Here is a 12,897-nt window from a genome sequence, read left to right on the forward strand (position 1 = left end):
AATGAGCCACCCTGCAGAGCTGTTACTGTGATCAGCCAGGGCCAACACGGCTGGCAGTTACTCATGTGCAGGACATCAAGTCTTCATTTGAGCTTTTCATCCCAGATTCCATCCAGAAAATTATTCTGGATTGCAGTAATCTAGAAGGAAGGTGTGTTTTTGGAGAGAGGTGGAAGGAGATGGACCAAATTCATCTAAGAACCCCAAAGGCCTACTTTGGTTCTTACACTCAAAAAAATCAACTAGGGCATGTGTTTGATTAACAAAGTAGTAATATGTTTACATCACATGAAGAAATCATTTTTATGCTCATTAAATGATTCATTCTTTTTTGTTGAATATAAATCAAAGAAAACTTTGATGAGTTAAATTCGTTCATGGCAATCCAATGAGAATGAGGTCCATCAAACCAAAGGCTCTGATAGCGTCATGTATTGCGCATGCTCCACGCCCACCGGATGCGGAAAGGTCCGTTGAGAAGTTAACGAGCGCACGTGGAGTTACTTCTTTGGCATACCTGATAGTGAGGTAAGTAATATTTCTTGATATATTTATTTAGGTTAGTGGAGTGAGAGATAAATACTATTAGTTAAAATTTTTTACCTGTGTAGTGTGGAGATTTATATATAGCAGGGAGGTTGTAGACCCAAACATTTTTCAAATGTAAGTCGGTGAATTTAATGTTTTTTTTAAAAACTTAACCGGAGTTGCTAATTGTTGCAACAGAGCAAAAACTGATGAGGTTATTTTGGTAAGTTCGTTTTTTTGTTTTTGTTTCTGTCGACTTTGAATGAGGTGTGTTTCATGGTTATCTGCGTTGGTAGGACTGTTTTTCTTCTCTGGAGTTAGCTAACTTTGAAGAGCGGGAAAGCCGCGTAGAGCCGTAACGTCTTCGCATATAGCTCCATGAATGAAGGGTTACTTTCTGCTTAACCGGAGTTGGTGATTGTTGGTAGTAGTGGTAAGACTGACCGACATGGTTTTGGTGATTTTATGAGTGTTTTATGATGCTCTATCTAAAATTCCTGTTTTTGTCAGTGGAGTTTAGTCGCGGGCAACCGCATTAACTGGATTGATGAAAGGTTTAATTCAACTAAACCAGCGTTTAGGGGAGTTAATAACAAGGAGTAAGATAAAATCTGTCACAATAATTGCATGTGCATTTTCTTTTTTTGTAATATATTCACTTAATTTTTGAATTCAGAATGATTTAGGTGGATAATTGTTTGGGTTATAGTTTCTCTGGTGCTCTGCATTAGGCTGACTAACGGTGCGTTCACACCGAACGCGATAGATGCCCCTAGCTGATCTCGTGCACATTTGCACCTCGAAGCGCGTCCAGCATGAACTGGTCGAGGTTTATATGCAATTTTCACGCGTATGAAGAAGAGATCTGGGAGGAAGTAGTGCCAGACGGTATGTTATTAAAATGGCAGCTGTCAATCTAGCGTTTGAAGAAAGAGTCTCCCTTCTCTATTTGCTGTGGAGAGCAGAGCAGTGCCTAAAGGACGTCCTCACTGTACCTGGGTCCATCAGGTCTTCCACAAGCGTGAGCAGTTTGGTGAGTTTCACCACTTGCTCCAGAAGCTCCGTCTGGATGACGGCCGCTTTCAGCTGTACCACCTTCTGTCCCTTGCCGAGTTTGAGAAGCTGCTGTCCCGCAGATTTTACCAACTCGAGCGGTAGACGTGATAAGCTCGAATGCACAAAATGCACCACACAAACTGCAGTGCGTATTTTACTTCGCGCTTCAAAGGCGTCAGTCGTGTGAAGTAGGCAGAAAAGCGTTTTCTCAATGCAAATCTGCTTCCGAAGTTTAGCTGGACCCCCAGTCGCGCTTCATCGTGCTCCTCCATTGACTTTACATGTAAACCTGAAGCTCTGGTCGCGTCTATCGCGTTCGGTGTGTACGCACCGTAACAGTCTTCACATTTCACAGTATGTAGATATTAACACAAATTTGTCAGAGTAATAACTTTGTTTTAATTAATTTCTCTCCCCAGAAATACATCACAAAATAAAGCCACATTCCCATGCTCTGAGATTCTTATGCACCTCCTCAACAATACATGGTAAGTTCATGTTTGCCTTATTATTATTATTATGTTATTTATTTATTTTTTTTGGATGATGCAGAAGTTTAATCTCCTTGACGTTTTCTAATGCATATTTCATTTTTTATCAGTGACGTGTATGTGGCAGTGCAAGCATTGTGTTACCAGAGAGAGCAGCAGGTACAAATTACTTCAACATTATAAACTACATCATCATTACGGAATAGGTCAACATTATCTGTGCATATATGTTAATTGTCCGTGCACATTTAAGACTTGGAGTGGACTGAACACTCATGTCTATAAAGCTCATTCATCTCAGTTTACACAGACAGCTTCAAGTTCAGTAACTTTTAAATGTGAGTTATGTGACTGCAGTGACGTCTTCTCTGAGAGAGATTTTTTTGTCCATATTGGAACACATCTGCGAAGTAACGAGACAGTTAGTTGTGTGTTTCTTGGTTGCCCTTTCAAGACAAATATTTACAATACATTTTATACACACAAAAAGAGGAAGCATCATCCACACACACTTAAAGATTTTAAAGCCAGTGTAGTTACACGTGTGGACCCAGTTCAAGTGATAGAGTCCTCTGATAATGTAAGGGCTAGCTGTTCTGAAGATGTATCCTATGGTGAATTTGAAAGTGAGTCAGTGACAGAATGTGATAATAGTGCTGTTGAAAATCAGCCCGAACTAATTGAACGGAAATTAGCAGTAATATTGTTGAAATTGGAACACATATTTCATGTTCCAGCAAAAGGATTAGATGAGTTCTTAGAGGAGTTAGTTTTTCTGTTGAGTTCAGCTAGTGTACCTCTGACAAAACGTACAATTACAGAAATTTTTAAGAGCCATAACCTCCATATTAGTCAGGCTGTTATTGAAGAGCTTGCAAATTCTGTATGTGTTTCTAACCCTGTGGCTAAAATATTGGGAAAGTGTGGCCCTCTTGCCACTCCTTATAAAAGAAAACTATACTACATACAAAATTTTAGGGTTGTAGAGCCTGTTGAGTATTTTTTATCGATAGACCAAAGGAAGTCATTTCAGTACATCCCTTTATTACAGTTATTGCAGGAAATATTGAGTCACAATAAATTGCTGGATAGAGTGATTGAAGAACAAATAGCTCAAGAAAATAGAGAGAATCTGAATGGTGATCAGAGGGTTTACAGATCTTTTCGAGATGGGGAGCATTATAAAAGAAATAGCTTTCTAGATGGTGAGAAGTTGAGAATTTCTATTAACCTTTATATTGATGATTTTGAGGTTTGTAATCCTCTTGGGACCTCACGGAAAAAGCACAAGCTTTGTGGTGTATATTGGGTCTTGGGCAATTTACCACCTGGTTCTCATTCAGCCCTTTCATCCATTTATTTGGCAATCCTTTGCAAGAGTGAAGATTTGAGGACATTTGGGTTTGAAAAAGTCTTTGATCCACTTTTGAGAGATCTGGTAACTTTGGAGCAACATGGTGTGTTCATCAGTCAGTTGAACGAGTGTATTAAAGGAACTGTGAGCTGCGTCATAGCTGACAACCTAGGAGCCCATGGGCTGGCAGGTTTTGTGGAAAGTTTTTCTGCTGAATACATATGCAGATTCTGTACAGCTAAAAAATCTGAAATAAAGTCAGTGACTGCTGGTGATTTTGAGCATAGAACACCGGAACTTCATGAATTCCATTTGAAGCGTGCACAAGAAACAGCAAGTGCTTGTTGTGGAGTTAAGCGAGATTGTATTTTGAGTAAGAATCTGAGCCATTTTCATGTCACTGCAGGCTACCCTCCAGATGTAGCACATGATCTGCTAGAGGGCATAATACCAGTGGAGCTTGCACATTGTTTTTCTTTTTTAATCTCTAAAAAGTATTTCACCTTAGAAAAACTTAACATCTTGATCCAAAATTTTGAGTATAAATGGGCAGATAAAACCAACCGGCCTCATGCAATTCCCCAGACTTTCTCATTAAAAAAAAATATTGGTGGAAATGCACATGAAAATTGGTCTCTGCTTCGTTTGTTGCCTCTAATTATTGGTCCACTTGTTCCAGAGGATGAACCTGCATGGCATATTGTTTTGGATCTGAAGGACATTGTGGAGCTTGTTGTAGCCCCTGTCCAGTCTGATGAGTCGATTTCCTACCTTGAGTGTAAAATCAGTGAACATCGCCAGAGATACCAAGAACTTTTTCCAAACAACAGTCTTCTCCCTAAACATCATTATTTGGAGCACTACCCTGCTCTGATTCGGCATTTTGGGCCTCTTGTCCACAAATGGACAATGAGATTTGAGGCGAAACATAGTTTTTTTTAAACAAATTGCTCGCCATACAAACTGTTTTAAGAACATACCTGTTACACTTGCCAAAAAACATCAGCTCGTGATTGCCTCTGACTTGCACTCTTCTGACCATAAGACACCTTTAATGGTAAATGTTGGCTCATCAGTACCAATTGATGTTCTGAAAAGTGATATCGCAGTAGCTATAAAGCAAAGATTACCAGATGAAACTGATGTCCATATTACAAAAAGCGTGTCATACAATGGCATGAACTACAGCACAGGAATGATAGTTGTTCATGGGCAAATATTTGGTTTGCCAGAGTTTGCAGAAATTCTGCAGATTTTTATTTTGCATGGCAGAATATACTTTTTTGTAAAAAAGTTCTCTGCTTGGTATCGAGAGCACTTCAGAGCTTTTGAGCTTGACATGTCACATGCGAGAGAGGTGTCTCTGATTGAGCATGGGGAACTACTCGATGACTACCCGTTAGCTGCCTATTCAGTGGGAGGCCTGCGTCTGGTTACTCTGAAGAGACACACTAACTTGCAGGGTAAACAGGAGTGATGTTTGTAAGTATTTTCCCCCTATATCACCTGGCACAGTAAATAATACATCATACTTTGCAGACCAATTGCTACTTAATTTATTGAGAGTAGATTTCTTTTAAGCATCTTATGCAAGAATTGTCATTAATTAGAAGAATGCAAGACAAATCTGGAAAATGCACTATTCACTTCTCCAGTAAAAAAATTCCTCGAGGCCAAGGTGACATCATCAAATTATCGTTGACATTAGAATTTGTTACACACACTCGCACAATAGTCAATGAGTACATCTTTATTTATTTTTTAAATATTTGATATTTGTCCAGGTCAGCATGATGCCCCAGCCCATAAGACTGAGGATCATTCTCGGAGAAGATGATGCCAGGAAACTAATTTTACCAGCTGGGATATCAGACTCCATTGAGGAATTGTGTCAGGAAATAAAGACAAATTTTGGAGTGCAACAGGATTTTCGTCTTCAATATCAAGATCCTGATTTCGGAAATGATTTTGTAAATCTGACTGCGATCTCTGAAATTAATGATAAAGCAACTTTAAAGGTTGTATACTTGGATAGTGTGCAGTTGCAAAGTTTTACAGAAGATGGAGTGACATGTCAACCAGTGCGAAGTCCAACACATTCCTTTTCAAGCTCTTCAGACACAGACAATACAAGGCCCGTTTCATCGTCAGGTTCATCACCGTCTACAAGACTGTCAGTGTGGCCAAGTGTCTTCACAGTCCCTCATTTCAGCTATGAGGCTGAACTGCAACTTGAAAAGGCCAATGCTGAGTTCATTGCTGGTGGAACTCATTTGACCCCCTCACCAAAACTGAAATCCCACCTTTTAGAAAGGCTGGCTGAAGAAATAATAAAATTTAAAGTCTATCCAACTGACAATGACCTGAATGAAGTTGCAGAAGCCCTTGTCAAACAGCATCCTTGTCTGAGGGAGCAGGGATCCTTTAATGGCTGTTATGGTTGGAAAATTAGCCTCAAGTATAAAATGGCCAATGTCCGGACCAAACTGAGAGGCCTGGGCTGTGCTGAGGTGTTGGTAAATTCACTAAAGAACAAGGCCCAAGACAAAAGTAAGGCAGCATTGAATGTGAAAAAGCCTAGAAGAGCAGAAGTCAATTACTGTCCGCAGTATCCAAAAGGAGAAACCACTGACAGCCTGGAAAAAGAGAGAATTGCACTGCTTTCAGAGGTTCAGAAGAGAAACAATGACAATATAGTGACAATGAAAATGCAGAAGACTTTTTCGTACAGAAGGCAAGAAGTTATTCAAGGACAGCCCTTTATTGCAGATTTTAAAAGCAGATGGCCAGCTCTGTTCACCGAGAAAGAGGTGCATGTCCTATATGTCTAACTTTTATAGTGTGTTCATGGTTGACCAGTTATTTCTTGCTTCACTAATATTGACATAACATAGTGATAAAACAGCTAATAATTCCTGGTATGTCCTTCCTCTGGTGCATATTATAAGTGCATTGTTCATGTTTTTCAGATTGACAAGGAATTCCTGCGCATATCGACAGTACCGCTGCTATCTAGATTCTTTTATGAGCTAGACTTGTACACTCCACGCATGATGGAGCTCTTTCGAGGCAAAGGTGGGGTGGCTGGCAGAAAAATGAGACACATCATGGTGGCCATCTCCAAGGTGGGTTAGATCTGTGCTTAAGAACTTTTTATGCCCATAATCTGGCAATTTTATGAGCAAAGATATCTATACATATGGTAGGCAAAAGTCCTAAGAGGTTTTCATATTTTATACAAATTATATAAGCATCAGTCTTATATTAATAAGTAATTGATAAAATCGTATGGTTAATTTTGATCAAAATGGGGAAAAAAACTCCAAAAAAAACATTAGTGTTGCCTCATTTTGTGTCTGATTTGGTTTAGACAGATGTTTTGAGGTGGCTGTAGCTCAGGTGGTAGAGCAGGTCAGCTACTAATCAGAAGCTTGGCGGGTTGGTCCCAAGCTCCTCCAGTGTGCATGCCAAATATCCTTGGGTAAGATACTAACCCCAAGTTGCTCACCGATGCATTCATCGGAGTGTGAATGTGTATGAATGTTAGACAGTAAGCACTAAACCCGGTGGCGCCAGTGTTCGACAGCCTCGACCTCTGTCAGTGCGCCCCAGGGTGGCTGTGGCTACAATGTAGCTTACCATCACCAGTGTGTGAATGTGTGTGTGAATGGGTGGATGACTGGATATGTAAAGCGCTTTGGGGTCCTTAGGGACTAGTAAAGTGCTATATAAATACAGGCCATTTAAACAGTTTAGAAAAAGTGATTGGGTGAATGAATTGTTGTATAAAGGCAGCTTTGAGTGCTCTGAGTAGAAAAACGCTATATAAGAACCAGTCTATTTACCATGTGGCCTTTTGGACTCTTCCAAACTAAGTATTCCTTTTTCAAACTGCTGCCTAAAAGTTAAATATTGTCATTATGGATTCCCTTTTTTCTTAGGATGACACAATACATACAAGACGAGCATGCATCCTGAAGTCCTTGTGTGTCTACCTGAATGAAGACCATGAGAAACTTGTGAAGGAATATACGGTCAGTTATATTCACAAGTTGTTCTGTGTTATGTAATTTGCTCCAGGAGTTATGGGTAATTTCGATATATGAAATGGTAAAATGTGACACCACGTGTGAATAAAAGATATTGCAATTGGTCCTTGTTTTGTTTCATGTCAAATTTCTGAGGTGTGAAACCAGAGACATAGAATTTAGTAAATATATCAGCATATTCACGCTGATTGCTGAATTCCTTTTTTTTTTTTTTCATATGTAGACTCAAACAAATGTATTATTATATTTTACATCACAGAACACTGAGGCCAACACTGAAGCCATGGAACAAACTGTGATGGGAGTGTATGTCATACATCAGGAGGGTGCGGAGCCTGGAGATGACCCAGAGAACATCGGTGTCCTGATTGAAGGCGTGGAGGTTCTCACTGGTTTGAGGAGCATTGCAATTGCTTGTGCTCTGTTATTTGGACTGATATACTGTCTGAACCTAAGCTACCCACCGGAGCTCAAATGCACTTTTGAAGTCTTGCAAAAGATTATCATGAAGCTGGATGGACAGAGGTTGTCATCCAAGGCACAGTTCCTAAAAAACAAGCTAATGGGGTGAATGAGCTTGAAACGGACTCATGCAAGCCAGATATTTTTTTTTTCAAGGTTTCTGCAATGCAAATATGTGTTTACTGTTTTAAAGTTTAAAATTGTAAGTTATAAAATGTTCATATAAACTATGTGGTTTGCTCTGTGGCTATTACACAAAGATTGTTCGTCCATAACTTAAAGTCTTATACACTTGAAGTGTAAACACAGATTTTTGCCAGATGGCAATTGTTACAAAGGCAAATGGACACTGGTTTTCACAAATTGTTTGAGTGGAGCAGTTATGCTCAAAATTGAATGTTTTCTCCACACGTTAAATAGCATAAAGTCACTATTAATGGATACAGCCTGATTAAATGGAGGACTAATGTATGCAAGCAACATAGTAATGTTGTAATATTATAGTAATGTTGAATGTTATGTCTGAGCTTTAAATTGTGTTAAAATTCATATTGTTGTTTGCAATGCATATTTTACTACATTTTACGAAAGTTGCTTTGGGGATAATATTTTTTGTCTGCAAACTATTCAACAGACTTATTTCATTTTTATTATTAGGGTTAGGGTTATTTTATTGTATTTTTTCTTTCAGTCAGCATGTCTTGATCTGGAAGTTCTGTGGTCTTGGTATGAGATCGTTAAAGGGGAGAAAGCTAGGCTGAACTGGGATCCTGCCAACTGTTTTAAGAATGTTCAAGCAAAATAAAAGATGGTTTTGCAAGTTATCATTTATGTATGTTTCATTAATTTAATTAAAAGTAATGTTTACATAAGCAATACAAACACTAACTGAAACATGATTGGTGTAAGTACTACAGACATAAATTACATTTGTTCATTCAACAAGATTAACATTGGTGAAACAAACAAATATTTTACTAGTTCATGTAACAAGACTGACTTTTGATGTGCCAAAGTGTTTAAACAATATAACATGAATTTAAATTAATTTAATTAGACTAACTTGGTACAAACATGTTAACTGAATAAAAATCAAATTAACTGAATGTTAATGTTTAAATTATGTTACACTTACAAACATATTTAGTGTTGAAACAACACAATCAAGATGGATTGATTTAACATGATTTGTTTAGATGGAATATAGGTGGCAAGATGAAATTAAGTTCATCCAATGAATTATTTTTTTGAGTGTATCCTTGCAGGAGTTTTCAGGTCCAAAGGGGAATCCACAGAATCCCTGTGGGATGCAGAAACCTTTCCGTGCATCAATGTCTCTGGAAAACTTCCACACAATTTCCAGGATTATCTGTTTTGATAACCGAGACAACAGACCAGCTCGACGGCAGAGAGACAAGCTAGCTGCCATCAGGACAGTGTGGGATAAGTGGGTGCACCACCTCTCCCTGTTTTACAACCCTGGGCCTAATGTCACCATTGATGAGCAGCTGATCCCATTTAGTTGTGAAACATATTGCTTCACGTGTAAATGTGTTGTGTCTTTCCACTCACTCCACTTGATTATAACTGATTTATTTTTTTATAACATTTTATAAAAAAAAACAAAACGAGAAGCACATTAATTCATAAATGTGATCTAACAAAGGTAAAGGGAAAAAATTAACCATGTTTGCTGTTCATATGGTTTGTAATTGGGATGAAGTAAACATCTGTTGAGTAATTTAACATACAATTGTTTGATAGTGTTAATTTGGAAAGCCAAAACTCTAGCAGGTCCACCAGACCCATGAACACTGGCTGAGTAACAAAAATATGAACACCACACAAGGGTTAAACAAGGAGTTAGCAGGAATACCTTTTGTTAAGTAGATTTAAGCAGGAATAATAACAACTGGCACTTTAAGCATTTTTTGTAAATGTAGTTTTAAATGTTTAACTTGTAGATCTTTGGAAAAATTCTTGTATCTTTGTGCTCAAGTGCAGGCTGCACTGATAACTGTAAGAACATCCGACTCAGTAGAGCTGCTTCATACTGTAAGGCTGCTGGACAAACGTCTCCCTGGGTAGCTCACACCTAACCTCTTGTCATCTTTCTCCTCTCCTCACCGACTTCTCCTCCCCTCTCCTCTCCTCTCCCCTCCTGGCCTCTGTCACCTCTCTTTTTCCTGTGCTCTGGCTGGCTAGTTGACAGTTAGAGCTGGTCCGGGTCACCTCCTGCACTTCCTGTTGGTTTGAAGGGGTGCAGCTCTGGAGCTGGAAGCCCACGCCCCAGCGGTTCCCTGACTTGCCCCCAGTGAAAAGCAAGTGAAGTGTGGGTTCCTCTACTGGGAGAGCAGGCGGCAGGCCTGGAGGTTTGGCCCTGGACCAGTACTCCTCTTGTGGTGAGACCAGGCCAGACGCAGCCTGCCAGGGGATGCCTTGACCTCCTCAAACTGATGTGGCACAAGCTGGCAGAGCGGTCACTGCTGCCACTGCATTTGGGTGGAAAGACGATCTCTTACCCTTTCTCACTTGTTCGATGAGCACATCTTCCTTTGTTTTCATGGCTTGCATTTTCTTTTGCCTACATTTTCTTCCTCACTTTCTAACCTACAGATGTACTGCTGTGGGTAACTTAGAACAAGTGCAGCATCTCTAGGTCCTCTTGATTCCTCATGAAATTGTGTGAATCACTTTAAGGGTGTTTATCCTAAAATAAAGTGTTTTTGCATCTGACTTTTTTAAAACACTTAAACATATTTGTAATTCCAAATGCCAACTGTCTGTCAAAGTACCGTTTTCTTCCACTTATAGACTCAGATTGTTAATCAGTTTCTCTGTGTTGTGTGAGTAGTACTTAGGAATGTTCCCAGTAACTAGTGTGAAACAGGATAAGAAAATCTGTTTAAGTAGTTTAGGCAACAGCTGAAACTGGACACAATCCAGTAAATGAGTTTAAACATTCTTATTTTACCCTTTCAATATCCACCAGGTCAGAACCAATGCAGGGTCAGGGTTTGGGGTCTGTTAGCACCCAGCCTTTTATAGAAATTCCAGCTTTTAACTGAAAAGCTGTACTGCCGAATAATTTTTCTGACAAAAAATACATTCCAAAAAACAGTTTATTTTTTGGTAAAAATAAAACACAACTCTTTGGATTCACAGGACTGCACCTTTCCTACTTTCTCAGAGTTAGGGAGGGATGGCTTTGTAATAAAAGCTGAACCCAAAGTTAACTGTTGTTGTACTTTAATAAAATATCAAAGATTAATTTAATCATTTAACGAAATGCTATTTAATGTGGGTGGTATTTCTTCCTCACAGCAAAAAGGTCGCAGTTCAAATCCACTTGGTTTTTCTTGCATGTTCTCCCTGTGCCTGTATGGGTCCTTTCTGTATATTTGATGCTAATAAGCAATTTTAAATTGTGTGCATTATCTCTGATAGACTGGCGACCTGTCCATGGTGTACCTTGCCTCTGTCCCCTGAGGCAGCTCTGATATGCTGACTGGTAGAAAACTGATGTAACTTAAGTAATTCTTTGTAAGATACTGCCATGTTAATGGCATTCTCACTCATCAATACGTAATTGTTATGATCACAGTTTGTTCATTCTTGTGTGTCGCATCCCATTTCCACTCTTTAATATTATTTTACAACATTGCTATTATGTAAAATCTGCCGTGCAAGCAAAAGCGTCTTCTCAGTATCTCAGAGGTTGAAGAGCAATACGACCCTGTCCGGGCTCACTGCCTATTACCCAAAGAGAGCGCGGCGTCCTGCTGATAGCTCGTGATGGCTCATTTTTTTTCTTCTGCAGGATGTTCTGTCAAAGACGGTATCAAAGGTCCAGGGGTCTGGTTGGAATGGCTGCATCCTGGGAACACATTAGCAAGTGCTACTGTTTGTGATCTTTCTCTCTCTCTCTCTATCACTTTGAAGTTATCTCCCTTCGCTCCACCCACAACTCCACCACCCACTCCTTCTTTTCTCTGACCCATTTGAGTATGGAGAAGGGACAGCCAGAACAAATATTATCATCTCTTAGAGCTGTGGTTTAAGCATTGCCGAAGGTCCCTTTTTATTTTTAGAATCATGGTTGGAAGTGTTCTTGGGGATGTGGCCACTAATTTTCACTTCTACATGCAAATCATGAGCCAAAACACAGTTCTGAGAGTCGCCAAATTGCCACTTACAGACTTGTAAGTAATTGTGAAGCAAAACAAGGCAAAATTCCACAACAATTATAGCCGGTTCCAGCTCATGTACGAAGCTCAAGTTCTGATGAGCTTCAACATGGATTTGAAAAGACCTCAAATTATCCTAAGCCAGGTACAAGAATTTAATTTCCTTTGATTACATTTGATGTATCTCAAGAACACATTTCAAGAGATTTTCAAAAAGCACTTATTAATTCAGCAGTCATTCAAATGATATCCTATACAGGCAACTCGGGTTAATTGAAGCTTTGCTACCTTGAAACTGTCTCTCAAATCTTGCCTAACTCCTTTTTTTTCTGCCGCAACCTTTTGACATAAATCATCCACAGCTTTGTTAGACTTGAATCAAACTGACACTTTTTCAGACTTATTAAAAGTGCGCAAAGTAAAGGAATAAAAAAAAAGCATAACGGGAGGGGGGGAGGAAACAACAAAGCCAAAATATGGTGCATAATTACGCCTCGCCTCTCCCTCGCTCTCACTTTCTGCCGCTTTTTCTCTGTCCATCTCTAGTTGTCTGTGACGGCTGGCTTTCTGAGTGGCATTAGGAGGCTAAATTGGCCTGTTTCAGGCAGAAGAGCGTCTGTGTTTGGTGTCAGATAATGTGCGCTGAGGAGTCCGAGGAGAGTGTGATTAAAGCCAAGCCACTGATAATTATGTCAGACTGCACAGTTGTCCAAAACCTTCTCGGCTAGTTGAAAGAGATTTCTCTCTGATGAGCAAAACAGGAGGAGGAA

At 39.5% G+C, this 12,897-nt stretch overlaps 1 protein-coding gene across 4 annotated transcripts; it reads left to right on the plus strand.

Moving 5' to 3' along the window:
• Positions 1 to 379: 379 nt before the first annotated feature.
• Positions 380 to 8,764, plus strand: LOC308388139 (uncharacterized protein). 4 transcript variants are annotated; one of them, XM_080868666.1, is made up of 7 exons: positions 380 to 528; positions 2,004 to 2,072; positions 2,186 to 2,234; positions 5,214 to 6,239; positions 6,399 to 6,554; positions 7,371 to 7,463; positions 7,738 to 8,764. In XM_080868666.1, the coding sequence occupies exons 1-7, from the start codon at positions 389 to 391 to the stop codon at positions 8,047 to 8,049; spliced, it is 1,845 nt and encodes a 614-aa protein (XP_080724792.1). In that variant the 5' UTR covers positions 380 to 388; the 3' UTR covers positions 8,050 to 8,764. The 4 variants fall into 4 exon arrangements, with proteins under 4 accessions (XP_080724792.1, XP_080724795.1, XP_080724794.1 ...); XM_080868669.1 differs by lacking the exon at positions 5,214 to 6,239; XM_080868668.1 differs by lacking the exon at positions 2,186 to 2,234 and having other exon boundaries at positions 463 to 528.
• Positions 8,765 to 12,897: the final 4,133 nt, after the last annotated feature.

The sequence above is a fragment of the Rhamphochromis sp. 'chilingali' genome (genome assembly GCF_963969265.1).
Source record: "Rhamphochromis sp. 'chilingali' genome assembly, chromosome: 20".
NCBI classification, from domain to species: Eukaryota; Metazoa; Chordata; class Actinopteri; order Cichliformes; family Cichlidae; genus Rhamphochromis; species Rhamphochromis sp. 'chilingali'.